The sequence below is a fragment of the Populus nigra genome, chromosome 4 (genome assembly GCF_951802175.1).
Source record: "Populus nigra chromosome 4, ddPopNigr1.1, whole genome shotgun sequence".
NCBI lineage: Eukaryota > Viridiplantae > Streptophyta > Magnoliopsida > Malpighiales > Salicaceae > Populus > Populus nigra.
In genome coordinates, this window is record NC_084855.1 from 780,060 (window position 1) to 799,933 (window position 19,874).

General features: G+C 37.5%; 4 protein-coding genes across 5 annotated transcripts; 3 read left to right on the forward strand and 1 right to left on the reverse strand.

Annotated features, from left to right (window-relative positions):
- Positions 1–480: 480 nt before the first annotated feature.
- Positions 481–4,550, forward strand: LOC133692681 (lysine-specific histone demethylase 1 homolog 1). Of its 2 annotated transcripts, XR_009841980.1 has the most exons (3): positions 481–2,920; positions 3,681–3,848; positions 4,260–4,550. XR_009841980.1 is itself a non-coding variant. In XM_062113786.1 (2 exons), exon 1 carries the CDS (start codon positions 499–501, stop codon positions 2,884–2,886), a length of 2,388 nt encoding a protein of 795 aa, XP_061969770.1. In that variant the 5' UTR covers positions 481–498; the 3' UTR covers positions 2,887–2,920; positions 3,681–3,879. The 2 variants fall into 2 exon arrangements, 1 of the variants encoding a protein (XP_061969770.1); XM_062113786.1 differs by lacking the exon at positions 4,260–4,550 and having other exon boundaries at positions 3,681–3,879.
- Positions 4,551–7,191: 2,641 nt separating this feature from the next.
- On the forward strand, positions 7,192–9,307 carry LOC133690760 (uncharacterized). Its single transcript, XM_062111028.1, has 2 exons — positions 7,192–7,481; positions 7,604–9,307. Exons 1-2 carry the CDS (start codon positions 7,311–7,313, stop codon positions 9,086–9,088), a joined length of 1,656 nt encoding a protein of 551 aa, XP_061967012.1. The 5' UTR covers positions 7,192–7,310; the 3' UTR covers positions 9,089–9,307.
- A 2,318-nt stretch (positions 9,308–11,625) lies between these two features.
- LOC133690817 (neutral ceramidase 2-like) lies at positions 11,626–14,703 on the forward strand. The gene is made up of 7 exons (XM_062111084.1): positions 11,626–12,000; positions 12,404–12,659; positions 12,749–13,007; positions 13,250–13,375; positions 13,475–13,538; positions 13,625–13,794; positions 14,084–14,703. Exons 1-7 carry the CDS (start codon positions 11,802–11,804, stop codon positions 14,642–14,644), a joined length of 1,635 nt encoding a protein of 544 aa, XP_061967068.1. The 5' UTR covers positions 11,626–11,801; the 3' UTR covers positions 14,645–14,703.
- On the reverse strand, positions 14,700–19,603 carry LOC133690818 (alcohol dehydrogenase-like 7). The gene is made up of 10 exons (XM_062111085.1): positions 19,360–19,603; positions 19,131–19,267; positions 18,958–19,004; positions 17,484–17,809; positions 16,760–16,842; positions 16,595–16,670; positions 16,225–16,289; positions 15,589–15,684; positions 15,245–15,409; positions 14,700–14,970 (listed from the first exon to the last, which is right to left on the reverse strand). Exons 1-10 carry the CDS (start codon positions 19,409–19,411, stop codon positions 14,821–14,823), a joined length of 1,197 nt encoding a protein of 398 aa, XP_061967069.1. The 5' UTR covers positions 19,412–19,603; the 3' UTR covers positions 14,700–14,820.
- Between the last annotated feature and the right edge of the window lie 271 nt (positions 19,604–19,874).

The following is a 19,874-nucleotide window of genomic DNA, read 5'->3' on the forward strand; positions in this document are numbered from 1 at the left end:
AATTGATTTAATTAAATTTATTGCATATTATTTAATTTAAACAATAAAAACTTGAGAAAAGAGTAATTGTGCCTTGATTTTTTTTAAATATTTTATCTTAATTTACATTGATGAAATCCACAAAGTTGAATATTGTGTATGTTTTTGTGTTCAATATAAGTATGTGGTTTTTGTTATTGTTTTGAGATTAAAAATAATATAGATAATGAAAATAAAAAAATATGTAGTTAAAAATTATTAATATAAAATAAATATATATCTTAAATTTTTTTAAAATAAAGTTTTATATTTTTAAAATAAAAATGCATGAAATTCTTCACATCTCTATTATATCTCGAGCAACCAAACCATACCTCAAAAACATAACAAATGGCTCAAGAACAAAATTCGTTGGGCCTGTTCTCTCTAGCAGCCCAGCCCATCAAAAAATCGATTTGAACTTCCAGGCAGGGCATAAAAACGAGCAATGCAGTAATATTAATTTACGCCTTGAGCTAAATGGAAACAACCGCTGAACCTCCTCAGGACCCCTCCGATAATGCAAACGATGTCGTTTCCGAGGACTCGTCACCAGAAACCGACCTCAACAATCACCAAAACTCGCCGGAAACCAACCTCCCACCTTCATCTGAAACCCAGTCTCCACTTCCCAATACAATACTCGACGCTCCAGTTTCAGACTCCCAAGACGACTCTTCTGACCCCATACAGCCACCCCAAAACCCTAACTCCACATTCCCTGCTCCACCTCCCAAAAAACGACGCCGTAGAAAACGCTTCTTTACCGAAATCAACGGCAATCCCCCCTTCCGCCGCCACAGAATTGGCGGCGGTCTCTCAAAAGAAGTCGATGTCGAAGCGTTAATAGCGATCTCCGTCGGGTTTCCTGTCGATTCGTTAACTGAAGAAGAAATTGAAGCTAACGTGGTGTCTACCATTGGCGGCACGGAGCAAGCTAATTATATTGTCGTGAGAAACCATATTCTTAGTCGCTGGAGATCCAGTGTCTCTGTTTGGTTAACGCGTGATCATGCGCTCGAGTCGATTCGGGCCGAGCACAAAGCCTTAGTTGATTCTGCTTATAATTTTCTGCTACAACATGGCTACATTAACTTTGGCGTGGCGCTGTCTATTAAAGAAGCGCAGTTGAAATTAAATGAGGGAGTGGAGAGAGCCAATGTGGTTGTTGTGGGTGCAGGACTCGCGGGGTTGGTTGCGGCGAGGCAGTTAATGGCTATGGGTTTTAAGGTTGTTGTTTTGGAAGGGAGGGCTCGGCCGGGTGGGCGTGTGAAGACTATGATTTTGAAGGGGGAAGGAGTGGTGGCTGCGGCGGATCTTGGTGGGAGTGTTCTCACTGGAATAAATGGAAATCCACTTGGAGTTCTAGCGAGGCAAATGGGATTGCCATTGCATAAGGTGAGAGATATTTGCCCTTTGTATTTGCCGGATGGGAAGGCTGTTGATTCCGAGATTGATTCTAGGATAGAGGCTTCTTTTAATAAGTTATTAGATAGAGTTTGTAAGCTTAGACAGGCTATGATCGAGGAAGTTAAATCTGTAGATGTTAATTTAGGGACCGCTCTTGAAGCATTTAGGCATGTTTATAAGGTGGCTGAGGATCCACAAGAGCTAATGTTATTAAATTGGCATCTTGCGAATTTGGAATATGCGAATGCTTCATTAATGTCTAATTTGTCTATGGCATATTGGGATCAGGACGATCCTTATGAAATGGGGGGTGATCATTGTTTTATTCCAGGAGGCAATGATACTTTTGTTAGAGAGCTTGCGAAGGACCTTCCGATTTTCTATGAGAAGACGGTGGAGAGTATAAGATATGGGGTTGATGGGGTTATTGTTTATGCGGGTAGACAGGGATTCCGTGGGGATATGGTGCTTTGCACCGTCCCTTTGGGTGTGCTTAAGAAGGGATCAATTGAATTCGTCCCCGAGCTTCCACAAAGAAAGAAAGATGCAATTCAAAGACTAGGATATGGGTTACTAAATAAGGTGGCGTTATTGTTTCCCTATAATTTTTGGGGTGGAGAAATTGATACATTTGGTCATTTGACAGAAGATCCAAGCATGAGAGGCGAGTTTTTTCTGTTTTATAGCTACTCATCTGTTTCAGGGGGTGCTCTTTTAATTGCTCTTGTTGCTGGGGATGCTGCGGTTAAGTTTGAGACAATGTCTCCAGTGGATTCTGTGAAAAGGGTCCTTGGCATATTGCGAGGTATTTTCCATCCAAAAGGGATTGTTGTTCCAGATCCAGTTCAATCGGTTTGCACTCGCTGGGGAAAAGATTGCTTCACGTATGGATCTTATTCATATGTTGCAGTGGGGTCTTCAGGAGACGATTATGATATTCTTGCTGAGAGCGTGGGGGATGGAAGGGTTTTCTTTGCAGGAGAGGCGACAAACAAACAGTATCCAGCAACAATGCATGGAGCTTTTCTTAGTGGGATGAGAGAGGCTGCTAACATATTGAGAGTGGCCAACAGAAGGCCATTATCTGTGATTGACAAAGTAAATAATAGCCTTGAGGAAATTGACGATCTTAATGAATTATATGACACCCCTAATCTGAAATTCGGGAGCTTCTCTATTTTGTTTGATCCCAGGTCAAATGATGGGGAATCTCTGTCATTGTTGAGGGTCAAATTCCAAGGAGGAGAATCAGATTCTTGTTTTCTATGTCTTTATGGTTTGATTTCTAGGAAGCAGGCTGTTGAACTTAGTGAGCTACAAGACGATGGAAAGAGGATGGAAATGCTGTATAATAACTTTCAGATAAGGTTAGTTGGAAGGAAAGGTTTGCCTAATGCTGGGGAATCTCTTCTAACATACATCAAAGAGGCTAGATCCAAACTAAATGTAGGGAATTGAGATTGAAAATTCTCCCATGTGCTATGCCCCATAGGTCAGTTGCTAACTCATTATTTCAACTGGTGTTGATTGAGTTCAGTTATGTGGATGATTGCTCGGGTGCTTACCTGATTTTAGGACTAGATTAGTGGGTTTGGATTCAGCATGCAATCAGATTATTTGTTGCTCTTGATTTATTATGAAATCCCTCGAGGAAATGAACACTGTTGTGTTAATACCTGATCTAATCCAATTGTCCTCGCATGGTTGTACATCTATGAATGGCAAAATCTTATTTTGTGTTGTTCACCCGGGTCTAATTTCTGCCCATCTTCCGAAGTTATTGAACTTGCCTGGATATGGAAAATCTGATAGTCAGCTGTGGTTGCATATGTAGTCAGCTTTTGTTATATATGAATGACCTGCCTTCACAAACTCAGCAACTTTGTCATTTGAAGATTTGTTCAAACCCGAGTTGGCCATTCATTCATGCTTGTGAAGAGTGTATTTGTCCCTATGTTGCAGTTTCCTTTTTTCTACAGCCTTCTTATCAGTTGGCCCATTCATTGATGCCTATGTTGTTTCTATCTTGAGCTGGTGAACTCTCATTGATTGCACCAACACGTACATATACACTAGTTGGAATATTATTGATTTAGCAGCCGCATGTGAAGCTGCAGATCATTGCTATTTGCTATTCAATTTCGCTTTTTCCCTGGAATTTACAGCTACACTCATCATCAGCACTGACATATCTCTGCATCAAAATTCCTATGCCCATTTCAAATTTATTAATCAATATTTTCCCATGGTAGGATTTTATGTGGTCGGGTTTTCCACTTGGCAATTTGAGCCAGGGTTTCTTTTCTACTTGTTCATGCTTGATTGTTGCCTGGGACATCGGGGTCTGCTGGGTGTGCTCCTTCTACCTTCTCGCCAGGCTTTTGAAGCTTCTTGGGCTAGCGTGAAATTTTCAAATGACGGTATGTAGCTCGCTGGCTCCTCTTTCGACCATCTCGTGGCCCGTTTAGTTTGTTCGGATGGAATTGGAGCCTTCTTTCCCAACCAGGCCAGGCCTCTTTTATATATATATATATATATAACCTAATAAAAAAACATCACAACAAATAACTATGAATTTTAAACACTAAACATTAAAAGTTAAACATAGAATGACCCAAAAAAAAGTACATGTGAATAGCTGGATCATAATCTTAAAATGAAATACCTTATTAATTCAATAATTGATATATATTTTTGTGGTCGTTGTCTTATCTTTATTCTTTTAATTAATTATAATCCAAATATATCAAATAATAATCACAGCACATAATAAATATCATATCTATGAATAAAATGGATTACATTAAATATATCACGTAACTTAATTGCAGGGCCTAAAACACAAGCCATCCTCAACACCAACGGATTCCATTGTCGTAACGTCGAATTACGGTTGGAGAAGCAGGAAGGGTTGGAAGCCGTCGCTTCCGCTCACACAGTGCACTGTGCCAACAACAAGAAAAGTGGATTAGTGCGTAAATCATAAATCAATATCTTGAAAATATGATTATCTGCTGCCCTAAACGACAAGGTGGACGTCTGATAGCATGTTTGGGAGTGTAACAAGGTGCAATTATAATTGTTTTTTAAAATAATTTTTATTTAAAAATATATTAAAATAATATTTTTATTATTTTTTAAAAATTAGTTTTAATATTACCACGTTAAAATAATTTAAAAATATTTAAAAAATATTAATTTAAAATAAAAAAAATAAATTATTTTAATTATTTTAAAAATATTTGTAAAACACAAAAATAAAAATAAAAACACATCTTACAACATCAAAGTAAATTTGATCACGTTATCTCTTACAAAACAATGCCACAAACCTACCAGTCGCTAATCTCGAGGCTCTCCCTCTCTTTTTCATCGACGACACTGTCAAAACTCAAAAGTTCCCACTTCCCACCTAATTTATTGCCTTTTTAAAGGCAGGCCTTGAAAAAAATCCTCAGTTCATAAAACTAATCTCAGTTAAGTTCTTAAATTATTTTTTGTTTTTTTATTAAATTCTTATAATATCAATGAGTTTTCATTAAAATATTTTCTTTAATCTAAGTTGATATAATGGGTAAGTAATCCTCTAAAAATAATGTAAATAATGTTATTTTTCTCTATCCCGTTAAACAAATTTATGAGCTTGCTAAGATCTTCGAGTACAATGAAATGTATTAGGTAAAGATTTAGCGTTTTATGTCTAATTTGGTCTATAACATGATTTTTATATAATTCAAATCTGAAATTATAAGAAATTCAATAATTCAACTACGAGAAAAAAAAATTATATGAGTTTCATGTAATTTCTGTCAACTAAAAGTAATAAAAAATATACGTGATTTAATGTGTAATGTTTTAAATTATAAATACAAGATAATTTAAACAAATTATTAATTATCATTTTTTATGTTACCTTCTCGCTGAGATATAAAGCTTGTTTGTTTACGTGATGGTCTACATGATGCATCACACAAATAAACACGAAAATACTTGCTTTCGAAGCTACAAACAAAAACAAATCCGTGATATAATTAATTGTCTTCAAATAATCTATCAATATGATTATTTTATCCTAACAAAACATCCATTCAAATGGTTATCCTTGATATAATTAATTCTCAATCAACACACCAATAAAAAATGAAATTGAAAAGAAATTCAATATAAAAAAAAATTCAATAAAACAACTTGAGTTAATCCGAGTAAAAAATCATAAGATGAATCATAAGACCCGCATAACATTATAAAAAATAAACTAAAACAAATCATGAAATTTAGTTTATAATCAATCAAGTATTAAAAGATAAAAATAAAAAAATATCAATTTAAAAAAGCTTGAATCAATCAGATTAACCCATTAAATTCGCAACGTAAATCATGAGACTGAAATAAGTATATAGAAAACAAATAGCAATAAATTATATAATTTAATTTTTAATAAATAGAATGTTGAAGCATGAAAAACAAAAAAAACTAAAAAAAAAAAGAAAATCTACTATAATGAACTGTGTTTACAAGATGATGGAATATCTTTTAGTTTTTGTTAATTATCCTTTGTTAAAAATAAATTTGGTAGCCAATTCAAATACCAGATAATTTAAAATTAGAAAAAAGAAAAGAAAAGAAAAAACACAACGAAGCAAACCTAAGGGAGTTTTTCCCGTCCAATAACTCACACCGACATACACCGCCCTTCCATATTCATATTTCATCCAGTCGAGGCCGACACTTCTGGCGCCACGTCTCACTTAAGGACAAGTTCTCCACATTCTCCTTCCACGTGTCACAAAATATCTGACAGCGTCGCCTTTCTCAACTTTTCCACTTTACTTCTCTCCTTTCATTTCCTTTAGACTCACTCTACACATTCCTCGCGTGTCCAACACGCTTCTACCGCATTCACAAAAATATCTACCGACTCTACAGCGAGCGCTGGCCACATTGTTCGGAGTGTGATTGTAATCTGATGCGTCATATTTTTTAAAAAGTTTTTTAATTGAAACTATATTAAATATTTTTCTGAACTTTTAATATTTTATTCCAGCATCTTAAAATAATTAAAAGCATTAAATTAATATGTTTTAAAATTAAAAATAATTTGAAAAATAGATTGAGCCATCTTATCTACATCCATCCATTCTAAATCAAAGTGGATATAGATACTGTCGAACTCAAATAACATTGTGTGTCATTCATTACTCAATCTAATTAATTTCAATGAATTTGCTTTTATTTTTTTGTCTGAAACGGTGTGTTTTAATTTATTTTTTTAATTTATTCAAAATTATATTGTTTTAAATTGACTTGGTAGCAAAATTTAAGCTAGGAAGAATTTCATTTCAAACCGAAGTGTGTCATCCGGTCAAACCTAAATGATTTGTGGATCGATCCAGAAACCAGCTGATTCAAGTACAAGGAATTTGTTTAAATTTAAATTCTTTATCTAAAACAATATTATTTTAGTATTTTTTAATTTTGATAAGAAAATAACTTGTTTTTAGCATCACCCAGTAAACTCCCAACTCGGGTTCGGAGTCGTATCAGACCCGCGCTGGTTGGATAACTATGCTAGCCTCTGATTGACGAACACCTGGCAGAATATCAAAGCGCGTATAATTTTGTGCGTGCTGCTGATATTTATTTTCGTTAAATGCACACGTCGGCTACAGAAGTGAAACTTGATTGGTCAAGCTCCTTTGGCTTTATTATTTCTTTAATCGCATCAGCTCTGCGCTGTATCACTGCTATAAAAGCCCAACACTCCTGCTAAGCAAAAACATCAGTTACAAACGCAAATCACTAGACACAAAAGCTTCCTCATTTTGCTCTGCCTTTAGTTGTTATATTTTCTTGCTTAAGTTCGGATTGTGAATTTGATCACCATGGCTGGGGTAAATAAGAGCCACGAGTATGAGACCAAGACCAGTGCTGGTGAAGAGAGTGGTGCTACTGAGACCACGGATCGTGGGTTGTTTGGTTTCATGGGGAAGAAAAAAGAAGAGGTGCCTGCCACTGAGTATGAAGAGAAAATTCATCGATCAGACAACAGTTATGTAAGTTTCTGATTAACTCGATTGATATATATTAATCTCAATTGTTTATTTTAGTTATTTTCTCTGTTGTTGAGTTTTTCTTGAAACTGACAGTTCTTTTCTCTTGTTGAAATATATTGCAGCCTGGTGACGGGGAGAAGAAACATGAGGATACTACTGTTCCCTCTAACACAGAGACACCCCTTACCCCAGAGAAGAAGAAGAGTTACTTTGAGCAAGCCAAGGACATGATACCAGCATATAAGAAAACTGAAGAGGTCCCTCCTCCGACTGAAGCTGTTTATCCGTCTGAGACACCCCTTACCCCAGAGAAGAAGAAGAGTTACTTTGAGCAAGCCAAGGACATGATACCAGCGTATAAAAAAACTGAAGATGGCCCTCCCTCTCCAGCTGAAGCCGCAGTTCATCCCACAGGGTCACGACCCCTTGAACCTGAGAAGAAGAAGAGTTACTTTGAGCAAGCCAAGGACATAATTCCAGCATATAAGAAAACTGAAGATTCCCCTCCCTCTCCAACTGAAGCCGCAGTTCATCCCACAGGGTCACGACCCCTTGAACCAGAGAAGAAGAAGAGTTACTTTGAGCAAGCCAAGGACATAATACCAGCATATAAGAAAACTGAAGAGGTCTCTCCCCGTCCAGCTGAAGCCGCAGTTCATCACACAGAGACACCCCTTGCACCAGAGGAGAAGACGGGTTTCTTTGGCCAAGCCAAGGAGAGAACACCAGGATATAAGAAAACTGAAGAGGTCTCTCCCCGTCCAGCTAAAGCCACAGTTCATCACACAGAGACACCCCTGGAACCAGAGGAGAAGAAGGGTTTCTTTGACCAAGCCAAGGAGAGAACACCAGGATTTAAGAAAACTGAAGAGGTCTCTCCCCGTCCAGCTAAAGCCGCAGCTCACCTTACAGAGACACCTCTCGAACCAGAGCATAAAAAGAGTTTCTTTGACCAAGCCAAGGAGAGAATACCATCACATAAGAAAACTGAAGAGGTCCCTCCCCATCCAGCTAAATCTGCTTATAATGAAGGTGCATTTTCTCATACAGAGACACCCTTTGAACCAGAGGAGAAGAAGGGTTTCCTTGACAAAGTCAAGGAGAAAGTGCCAGCACATAAAACTGAAGAGGTCCCTCCTCCTCCAGCTGAATCTGCATTTTCTCACACAGAGACACCCTTTGAACCAGAGGAAAAGAAGGGTTTCCTTGACAAAGTCAAGGAGAAAGCGCCAGCACAGAAGAAAACTGAGGAGGTCCCTCACCGTCCAGCGGCAAATACGCCATTTGAACCGGAAGAGAAGAGGGGTTTTCTCAAGGAGAAAGTGCCAACACATAAGAAAACCGGAGAGTTCCCTTTTCCAGCTAAACCTGCTTATACTGAAGCTGCAGTTTCAAACACAAATACACCCCTTGAACCAGAAGAGAAGAGGGGTTTACTTGACAAAATCAAGGAGAAAATGCCGGGACATAAAAAAACTGAAGAGGTGCCTCCATCTGAATTTGATTCTACTGAAAATGTAGTTTCCCATAAAGGAGAGCCAATGGTGAAAAAGGGAATGATGGAGAAGATCAAGGAGAAGCTTCCTGGGCACCGCCCCCAAATATGAGGAAGCCAAGGCGAAAGAAAAGCATGTTGCTTCCTATATTAGGACAGCAATTTTTTGTTTCCTATAGAATGATCATGGTGTTGCTTTAATGTGTGGTTTGTTTGGTTATATTCATTATGGTTTTAAACTTCATGTTTTCAGGATCATTTCCTTTGTTTTGTTATCCTGATTTTTTTTTAGTAAACTATATATATCAATGAAAAATTAATTTTGTTTTCACTTCCTTCTACAAGATTGTCCTACTGTTTCTTTAGTTTAACTCCAGCCTCTAGAAAATTTGATTGTTATTTAGCGGGGTAGTCTCGGAGAAATGTTGCATGGTGGGGAAGTGGCTTTTAAGGATATGGGCAAATATTCCATGATAGCTCTCGAGATCAAGATTCATGTTTCGTTTGCACCGCACAAATAAACAAATTAATAAACGGGCACTCGATCATGCTACGAAAGAGTAATGCGACTACTTTGCGATGATGGGGTACACGAGTGTTAGGTTTGACTAAGACAGAAGAAAGAGCTAATGCAGTTGTAGCTAGAAATCCTAGAACTTCCTGGTGGCCATAGACAGATGAAAAAAGGAAAAACAGCCAGTGACATTTCTCTGATCAGCTGTTACCTCCATGAACGTTGGCTTCAAGGGCCCTACAGTGGATCTACGGGTCGGAAAAAAATAGCTGTTTGAGGTGGAGAAATTGTGATTTTGAAGTGAGAAAATGATGTGTTTATTCTAGACCGCGCCTTCGATTGAATATATTGAGGACATAGGACAAGCTTCACACAACTTGGAGTGATTTAAAAGGTTTCTATGCACTTGAGACACCTTAAATGTTGATGGCGGCAAGTTATGCCACAACAGGGATAGACGATCATGGGCAATAATCGAAAATGGTAATAGTCTTGAGGGAAAAAGTCCAGCAACGAAAGATTACATGTTGCTCCAAGCATGGAGTATTCGGTGTGTCCAATAGGTCGAAGCAATTAAAAAGCCCAATAAAGCATTTTGGAGGTCTCAATTTTTCGTAACTTTTTTTTATTCATAAAATAATTTAGACTTGTAATTCTTTTGGGATTTCTATTAGAGAAAAACAATTAAATTCTTATGAAAAACGAACAAGTTGATAGAAGGATGGGTTAAAAAATGTGAAAAATACAGGGATTAGATATTGAGCTAAATTGTTTGACTAATTAATTTACTGGATCAAATAATAATCTTTGGCAATAATAAAGAGTTTCATTTGTTTAAAAGTTTATAATTGACATGCCTCAACCAGTAGAAAAGTTACAGGACCAGGTATCATGTCATGGATTGGTTGGATGACTTTGAATGATGTAAAAATGGTGTTGTTTTTAAAAAATTAAAATAATATTATTTTATTTTATTTTTAAAAAAATCAACTTGATCTTGATAAGTCATTCAATAACAAATTAATTTATGAGGTTAATTAGGTTTTATATAATTTAAATTAAATATCAAATCGATACCAGATTAATCTATGATGCTAGAGCAACTTTAATAACACCATGTAGTCGTCAAATAATATAATACTGGAATCTACAGAACCACTAAATATTATTTAACTTCGGTCCATGATATTCTGCAAGCGATGCTTATTTGGCCGCTGAAGAGCATCATTGCACAAAACAATAGACGAAAACATGCCTTGACGATATCCTCGAACGGACTAAACCAAGAAGAAATACCTTGTGATAACTCAAGACCCTAACAAGAAAACAAGCTGATCATGAATCAAGTCACTAAGTGCTAAGAAATTTTAGCATCACAAGAGAATCCAAGAAACTCTCAAAGCTTCCAATTCCTTTATATAACTATAGAGGCAATGGGAGTTTGTAATTAGACAGAAATGATGAGTAGGAAATCATATCGAGACTCCCATTTTCTTTTACTTTTTGTTGCCTTTGCCATTATAGAAGTCATTAATGGCGAATACTTGATCGGGGTGGGGAGTTATGACATGACTGGTCCTGCTGCCGAGGTTAACATGATGGGTTATGCTAGCATGGAACAGAACAGTGCTGGCGTGCATTTCAGGTTAAGAGCCAGGACTTTTATTGTGGCTGATCAGAATGACCAGAGGGCAAGGTTTGCTTTTGTCAATCTTGATGCTGGCATGGCTTCACAGCTTGTGACTGTTAAAGTACTCGAGAGACTAAGATCAAGGTAAAATAAAGGGCAAGCAATTCTATAAATGACACAAGATAAAGAAGTTATTTGATTAATAAATAATCATAATAATCCTGTCATTTTGGTGATTAATCTGAAGGTATGGAACTGTGTACACGAAAGAAAATTTGGCCATTAGTGGCATTCATACCCATGCTGGGCCTGGAGGGTATCTGCAATATTTACTTTACCATGTTACTTCTCTAGGCTTTGTCCAACAATCTTTTGATGCCCTTGTCAATGCAATTGAGCAAAGCGTAGTTCAAGCCCACGAGAATCTGAAGCCTGGCTCAGTTTTCATTAACACAGGTAATCAAGTTAATCAAGCATTTTTTTTTTCCATTTATGAAGTGAGCCTGCGTATATTCTGCAACTAGACTGCTTTCCCAGTTCGAAAACACATGGCAAATTGCATTGCTCTTGTTTTAATTTTCAGGGGTCGTTGAAAATGCTGGAATAAATAGGAGTCCAAGTGCATATCTACTTAACCCAGCGGAAGAGAGAGCACGATATCCAGCCAATGTTGACAAAGAAATGACCCTTTTGAAGTTTGTAGATAGTGCTAGTGGTAAGAGCATTGGAGCATTCAGCTGGTACGCCACTCATGGAACCTCAATGTCTAGAGACAATAAACTCATCAGTGGAGACAACAAGGGTGCTGCCGCTAGGTTTTTTGAGGACTGGTTCACTTCCACCGAAGCCAACTCATCACGTAGTGTGCCCACGCCTTCAAGTAAGCATTTTCATCTTCTGCAATATTTGATTTTTATACCATCCCACAAAGATAGCTCATTAGTTGAAGGACCCGATGCTCACCGGTGAAACCATGGTTCGAGGCTCACTTCTCAAGGTTTACTAGAATAGAATCTCGAGTTGTTAGAACTTACTAAGGATCAATTTAAAGTTTTTCTAGTGGCACAACCTGAATTAAATCTCGAGTTAATGAGCTTATAAGATAATCCACCAGACTGAATCGAGTCTTGTGATTATGGATTACACATCTGTAAGGAATTTATACTACTTGATTCAGAAGATGAGGAAATGAATTCTTTGGTTACATGTTATTCTTTAGTTAGTGTAATAATGTGAGCATGGGTTGATCCGTTATGTGCATCTACTTGTTTTGTGTGTGGTAGATATAAGCAAATTGATCAAGAAAGTGCGATCCATCAAGGCTACGGGAGGAAAACCATGCGATAATTCAACTAGCCGAAGCTTCAAGGCGAGGAAAAGTGATGGGTCGCAGTTTGTAGGGGCATTTTGTCAATCAAATGTTGGAGACATCAGCCCAAATGTGCTAGGAGCATTCTGTACTGATAGTGGAAAACCTTGCGACTTTAACCACTCTTCATGCCATGGAGATGTCACCCTCTGCAAAGGCCGTGGACCTGGGTACCAAAGCTTTCACTAACTAGACTTAAATCAAATGAGCCCTTAAATATTAATAAGCTTAGGCTTGACTCCATGGATTTTTTCATCAGATACCCAGATGATATACTGAGCACAAAGATCATTGGAGAGAGGCAGTTCAACAAGGCTGTTGATCTGTTCATGTCTGCCACCAAGGAATTGACTGGAAAGGTCGACTATCGCCATGTGTACCAAAACTTTAGTGAAATAGAAGTGGAGCTAAGTGGAAAGACAAAGGTTAGGACATGTCCTGCAGCCCTTGGTCCAGGTTTTGCCGCTGGAACCACAGATGGGCCTGGCATGTTCGGGTTTCAGCAGGGTGATACAGAGGTCAGGACCTTATTCTCATTTAAAAAAAAATGTTTATTGGCTATTTAAAGCTTCCTTGAATGGTTTTTTCGGAATACATTATTGGAAAGAATTTCGTTCATTAAATGATTTTGGAAAGAGTATTATGCAAAATTAATATTTACCTTTTACTTTAGATTTTACGTGTAAACAGACAGTAGAATATTTATTATCCTTGTTAGGGTGGCTGTGTGCGTGAGAACTGATTTAACCAATGCTTACAGATCAACGAGCTTTGGAAAAAAGTGAGGGACCTCTTAAAAGAACCAAGCCAATTCCAGGTGGAATGCCAAAAGCCCAAGGCTGTTTTACTATCCTCGGGAGAAATGTTTGAACCTTATGCGTGGACGGTAAGACATTAAGGACTGTGACTGGACTGGCTAGAGTGTCCGCATGTGTTGCCTAGTAGAGATTTATTTTCAATTAATTGTTGCTTCAATCTTATGCAGCCAGAAATTCTTCCTATTCAAATTCTTAGGCTGGGAAAATTGATCATACTTTCGGTTCCAGGAGGTTTGTTTTCTTTCCCTCGGTAATGAAATGACTTGATTTACAATTTGTGCCAAAAAACAAGCTGCCGTGGCTCTTGACATTTGCAGAGCTCACGACAATGGCTGGTCGTCGACTGAGGGAAGCAGTAAAGGAGACATTGGTAAGTAATGGAGGAGGAGAGTTTGACGATGAGACCCACGTTGTAATAGCTGGCCTGACAAACACTTACTCTCAGTATGTTGCGACTTTTGAAGAATACGAGCAACAAAGATATGAGGTATGCCTTGGAGAGTAATATAAAACCATTTATGAGGGTTCGCCAGAGACAATAAGTCTAGGCATTGAACGTTTTTGGTCTCATTATGAGATAAAAAGATGAGGCTGTAAGAGTAGCAAGACAAGAGTCCCATGAATCTTATGTGTGGCTTTCACTTAACCGATTTGATCAGAATCCATGCATGTGTCAAAAACTAGAACTTGAAATGTTGTTTTGGAAAAAAACATATATATTACTAGCCACATGCTGAGCCTATTATGATTTTGCAAGCTAATAATGAATCGTGCAGGCGGCTTCAACACTATATGGTCCTCACACATTATCAGCATACATTCAAGAATTCAACCACTTAGCACTGGCAATGGCTAAGGGGAGGGGTGCCCTACAACCAGCAGACTGGTCACCGCCAGATCTTTCCTCGAAAGTACTCAGACTCTTAGCTGATCCATTTCCAGACTCGCTCCCCAGGGGTAAAAAGTTTGGTGACATTAAACAAGATGTCAGTGAACCAAAAGGAGGTTCATTCAAAAAGGGGGATAAACCGAGCGCCACGTTTTGGAGTGCTAACGCGAGGAATGATCTATTAACAGAAGGCACATTTGCAGCCGTAGAGATGCTCCGAGGACAACGATGGATTCCAGTTTATGATGATGATGATTTCTGCTTGTATTTCAAGTGGAAATCGGACAATAGCAGTCTCTACACTAGCTTAGCAACCATCGAATGGGAGGTGCCAGAGGAGGCTAGCTCTGGAGTTTATCGGCTAAGGCATTTTGGGTCATCTAAGAAAGCACAACACTCCCCCATTGAATACTTCACCGGAGCATCTAGTGCATTTACGGTATCATAATCGAGGAGATTTGTATTAAATGTTCGTTGTTATAAAAAATAAAAAAGAGCTTCCCTGAATCCAAACTATGCTTTTATTGATATCCTAATAGACTCTGCCTTTATTTGTTTGAAGATCAAACCCCACAAACATCGTGCAAATAGAAGGGCAGACGCTTAAATGAGAGCCTTCAAGAATCATGATATACAAACACCTTTGGAGTAGCTTGCTTGTTTGTCCATCCAAATTACACATCGGAGACTCTTTCCTTCAAGTAATAAATCGAAGGCTTTGTTAATGTCTTCAAAATTGACCTCATGGGTCACAAACTTATCCAACTCCAGTTCCTGAAAGAGAGAAAACACTTTGTAAGCAAGCACGCATCTGCAAAACCACTTAGAATTAACATGCCAAAGCATAAATCACCAAGGGGAAAATAACTACTTAAATGCTTTATATGACCACTTGGGACGAGGAAAATCCTCGAAACTGTAACATGTACACACAATATTGTGCCTCTAATAGCAAAAACAAAAAAGGAGGTTACATTATCAAGCCAGTTATATTGTTGGATAACGACAGTTTTACTTAAGCCATGATAGGCAAGAAAGAAAAGTTCACCTTGTCCATGTAACGCTTTAGGAGAATTGGAATATCAGATTTAGCTTTGAGACCACCGAACAAGGCTCCAGTGAGGGTTTTCCCACTCTGAAGGACATCCGCACACGGAAGGGAGATCCGTGACTCTGGTTTTTCCACTCCTAAGATGATTGTCTTTCCCCATCCCTGAATTACAAAATGATTTGCAAATAACAAGATTACCCACCATACACAATCATGTAAATAAACAAGCTGTCTTTACTGCCTATACAACTGTGTTAAGCTCCAGCGTAGAGTAAATCCTCAGAAGCCTAGAGGAAGACTAGAACATTGACATAAATGAAATGGCGTTTTGGAAGCGAGACCTTTCGACAGCAAGCATATGCTTGCTCCATCAAGGACACCAAACCAACACATTCAAAGCAATAGTCTGCTCCCCCACCAGTCATTTCATTGATCACCTGTTCAACATGGTAAGAAGAAAACACTTCAGAATGAACTACTCAGTCGGAGAGCGAAGCACTTATGTCAAAAATTCTAAATCCTGATTTTTCCATACACCCTTTCACCCCTCCATTATTTTTGCCCAGAGAAAGGAGAAAACTACAAGGGGAGACTTCTAGGTGCTCTTTAAAAAAGCATATTATAGCAATTTTAGAAAAAATGCATTTCTATGCTATAGGGATCCCATCTCGAAGCTGTGAAATCACAAGTTACTTTTGTATTCAGAAATCAGGTTGAAAGCATGCCATAGCCTCTGAATCTAGTAAAAGCTATCTATTCCTTGCATTTAAGGCATGAGGTTAGCTAACAGGCAGTTAACGTGTTTCCCTTAAACAACAAGCACAAACCATCGTTCACAAAGCAAGAGCCGTTTGAGACAAAATCTCATCTCAGCTAGCAGAGGAACACGCACTTCTTCAGCTCTTTCCAATTGCTTTCCAACTCAAGATTATTAATGTAGAAAATAAACAATAAGGTAAAAGGATTGAGAAGAAAACCTGGCTCACAGGTTTATCCCCGCATTCTCCAACATTGACAAAGTCTGTGACTCCAAATTTTTTTGCTGTGTGGAAATGAAAATAAAGCATCAAACATAAATCATGCAATACACTCTGACATTAATTTGATGACATAAACTGCTTGTGATCCATCCTAGCCAACCCTTGTTCTCATGATTATCGACAAATGCAAATGCAAAACCATAACTATTTTATCATTAAATTTGATACTATATCAAAAAATAATTCTATATTATTCTCTAACAAATGCTCATATGTACTCATTTAAAGAAGTGATTCACGTCCTAGGATTTCAATCTATGAAATTTTGTGAAAAAATAGCATCAATGAGCCCATAAAAAGTACTCGCCAATTTCGAACTTTTCTTGATTCACATCCACCCCTATAATCCTAGTAGCGCCGCTTATTCTGGCACCCTCTGCAACCTAGAGAACAACCAAATAGCCATGACGTTATCCCAGCAGCCTAGCATATAAATCAGAAAAGCGATAGATGAGTAAAACAGTGATCATACTGCTAAGCCGATTGACCCAACCCCAAATATGACAACAGTTGACCCTGCCTCAACATTTGCAGTTCTCCATGCAGCTCCAACCCCTGAAAATCAATTCGTGGTTAAATAATCATTTTAACCCAATAATTTAAGTTATTAAGTGAGGTATCAAAATATAATTTATATTATTTTCTAACACATTTTCTCAAATAAAAGTTTTTTGAGCTTGAAACTTGCAGAGACCACATTATCTTATGTTTAATTTTTATCAAATAAATAAAGATAATGAGATTCAAACTCGTTACTTCTTGGTCATCAAAATTCTGATACCATATCAAAAAATCATCACAATCCAATATCTTAAATTATTAGATAAGTTCTTAAAATATAATTTATATTACTCTCTAATAAATAATAAATAATGATGCATTCAGAGGCAAAAACATATTAGTAACTCCAGGTGAAGATAAACACATAGGTTCGGCTATCTTGTCCAAATGCATAACTTAAAACCAGCTCCGTTTCTCCAAACAATACATGCATAGGAAAAGGTTGAAAACAGTGTAAGCAAGATAGTCAAGAATTCATAGCAGGGAGTTTGGAGATCTGTAAAATTTCAAGAGAACTCAACTAAATCACCACTAGTCTTAATGCACTTGACCAAACATGAATTAGACAAAATGTGCCAGAGTTTTGCAACAGGGGAGATTGTAATTTTATATCACGAGTCAGTGGATTCCCGTACCTGTTGATACTCCACAACCGAGTAGGCATGCTTTACTTGGTGGGATTGAAGGATCAATCTTTACAATATGGGCAGTGTCCACCACTGTATACTCACTAAAACTCGATACATTTAGGAAATGGTATAGAACCTCTCCTTTTAGGTTGGTGAATCTACTGGTTTTATCTCTAGGCATCCAAGGAGAGACCTGGAAGGGAAGTTTCGAACAAAGGTTACTCTTTTTTGATTTGCAGTCTGCACAATCTCCACAATCTGGCAAGAATACAGGAATCACAACATCTCCTTCGACGACCTCATCTACATCCTGCCCTACACTCTCCACAACTCTACATTAACATAAAAATAATTGGAACTTGTGTTAGTTGACCAAACATGCAATGATCAGAAGCATGCTCAAAAGCAGCAACTTATAACCTGACACCTAACTAGAGTGTGTTTTTTTTTTTTTTTTGCGGCAGCTGTTTTTTTGCCAAACCACAAAAATCTAGTGATTGATCACTACATGAAACAAACGCAGTTTAAAATTCTCGGACTCAAAAAAAAAAAAAGTTTGGAAACCATCTGAAGGTCATCTTCATATGTAGTGTAGGGTAGTGATATCTGAAAAAAATTCAGAGCATTCAATACTCCATGAATTATAAAAATAAGATAAAAAATCGCATCCGAGCCCATCAAAGATATAGTATTATCGTTATAAGCTCAAAGCTGTTTTATACAACGCTTAACAACAAATAATTTTATTTAATTTATAATAAGTTTTGGAACCACTTTATTTGGATTTAAAATCCCATTATTAACTTTTACATATTCGAAAGCAAAAATAGATAACGAAAATGATCCCAAACAAGAAGTCAATCCCCTTCTTCTCTATGCTGGCAATAGAGTTGGTTCGGATAAGCTTATAGTGAAGCAGTCAATGCTCACTAGGAAGGAAAAATTAGCGGTTTGATTCTTTGACAAGAATACAAATTTGAATATTATTAAACTCCCTTTTCAATGCATTGAATCGATCTTTGAAATCATGAACGGCAAATAAGTTTCTGTTTTCAAAATAATCACCGGTCAATACTGTATTTCTATATACGTGGTTTTGTATTGGCCATGAGAGGGCACAGTCAATGGCAACAGAAGGTTAGTTGTAGCTGTCAAAGCTACAGCCTTCGGGGCCTGGATCTATTAAGAAAATGGAAACATGTGGATGCTGAAAATTACTTGGATTAAACTATTAAGAATAGTTTGAATTGCGGTTCATGTCAGGATTAGACGTTAGCTAGAGGGTGATTGGTGAGGGAGAGATGTGTCCATTTGTAGCATGCAGTCCACATCAGAATTGCCGTTCAAGTAATCATAATATTATTCAAATATTTACAAATTACTATACCATTGGAAAAGAAAACGGAGTCCATTGAAGAATGATGAAAACCGTGAACCAGTGAGTGTGAGGAAAAGAAGTGGATGGTGTTTTTTCACTTACCCGATAGCCTCATGGCCAAGTATTCTTGGAAAAACAGCAGGAAGATCCTTCAACAAGTGACAGACAAAAAGCACACAGTTAAAATAAAAGTTGTAATATATTGTTGTGGCTGTGCTTTCTGTTTTTCCATGAGTAGAAAGAGATTCTGAGATTGATCAGATGAAGATGAAAACCTTCAATTTCCAAAAAGTGACATCACTTTGACAGAGAGAGGTGCAGATAATTCGAACACGAACTTCATGATGACTCGGAGGAGCCACGATTATCTCCTCTATTACGAGAGGCTCTCCTGGTTTGCGAGCCACCGCAGCTGTACAGTTTCAAGCTACATGTTATGAACACATATTTTCAAAAGCAAGATTTGTGTGTATACACGCACAGATGAGAAGGGTTTTTGCTTACCTTTGCATAGAATTGGTTTCCCTGCTTCGACTGAGAATTTCTCTCCATCCATTGTAGCAACTAAGATACAAAAAAGAGCGCTAGCTGCTCTCTTGGTACAAACAATTTGTAGATCTCTTCGGCTCTTTTAAGTAGTGAAAAATGTAGTGGTGGTTAGTGGTGGTAGCGACAGCACATTTTGTACTGCTGTGGTTGTTTCTTTATATTCGTTTGGCCAAGTTCCAAGTCTTTCTCGAGCAAAAGATCGTTTCTTACTTGCCGTTCGGATTGTCTTTTTCTATGAATTTGGATAAACCGGTTTGGTTGCTTGAGTTGACTTCCGAATCTTATCTGTGCTGTGTTGGTAAAAAATAAAAATCAATTATTTTATTGAGGTTGACTCGGTAAATTCAATCTAAACTCAGATGAGTCACGCATCAGGGAGTTAAAACAAATAAAAATAAAATAACACTTATTTAATAAAAATATTAACATTATAACACATGAACTAACCCAATAACTAATAATCTAAGACC

Bases quoted from the DNA above. Each gene is read 5' to 3' on its own strand.
- LOC133692681 (XM_062113786.1), top strand. From the start codon at position 499: ATGGAAACAACCGCTGAACCTCCTCAGGACCCCTCCGATAATGCAAAC.
- LOC133690760 (XM_062111028.1), top strand. From the start codon at position 7,311: ATGGCTGGGGTAAATAAGAGCCACGAGTATGAGACCAAGACCAGTGCT. The intron at 7,482-7,603 runs GTAAGTTTCTGA...AATATATTGCAG, and splicing joins ATCGATCAGACAACAGTTAT to CCTGGTGACGGGGAGAAGAA.
- LOC133690817 (XM_062111084.1), top strand. From the start codon at position 11,802: ATGACCCTTTTGAAGTTTGTAGATAGTGCTAGTGGTAAGAGCATTGGA. The intron at 12,660-12,748 runs GTACCAAAGCTT...TTTTTTCATCAG, and splicing joins TGCAAAGGCCGTGGACCTGG to ATACCCAGATGATATACTGA. The intron at 13,376-13,474 runs GTAAGACATTAA...AATCTTATGCAG, and splicing joins TTGAACCTTATGCGTGGACG to CCAGAAATTCTTCCTATTCA.
- LOC133690818 (XM_062111085.1), bottom strand. From the start codon at position 19,411: ATGGATGGAGAGAAATTCTCAGTCGAAGCAGGGAAACCAATTCTATGC. The intron at 19,005-19,130 runs GTTTTCATCTTC...CACTTGTTGAAG, and splicing joins TCACTTTTTGGAAATTGAAG to GATCTTCCTGCTGTTTTTCC. The intron at 16,671-16,759 runs GTATGATCACTG...GTTGTTCTCTAG, and splicing joins TTGGGTCAATCGGCTTAGCA to GTTGCAGAGGGTGCCAGAAT.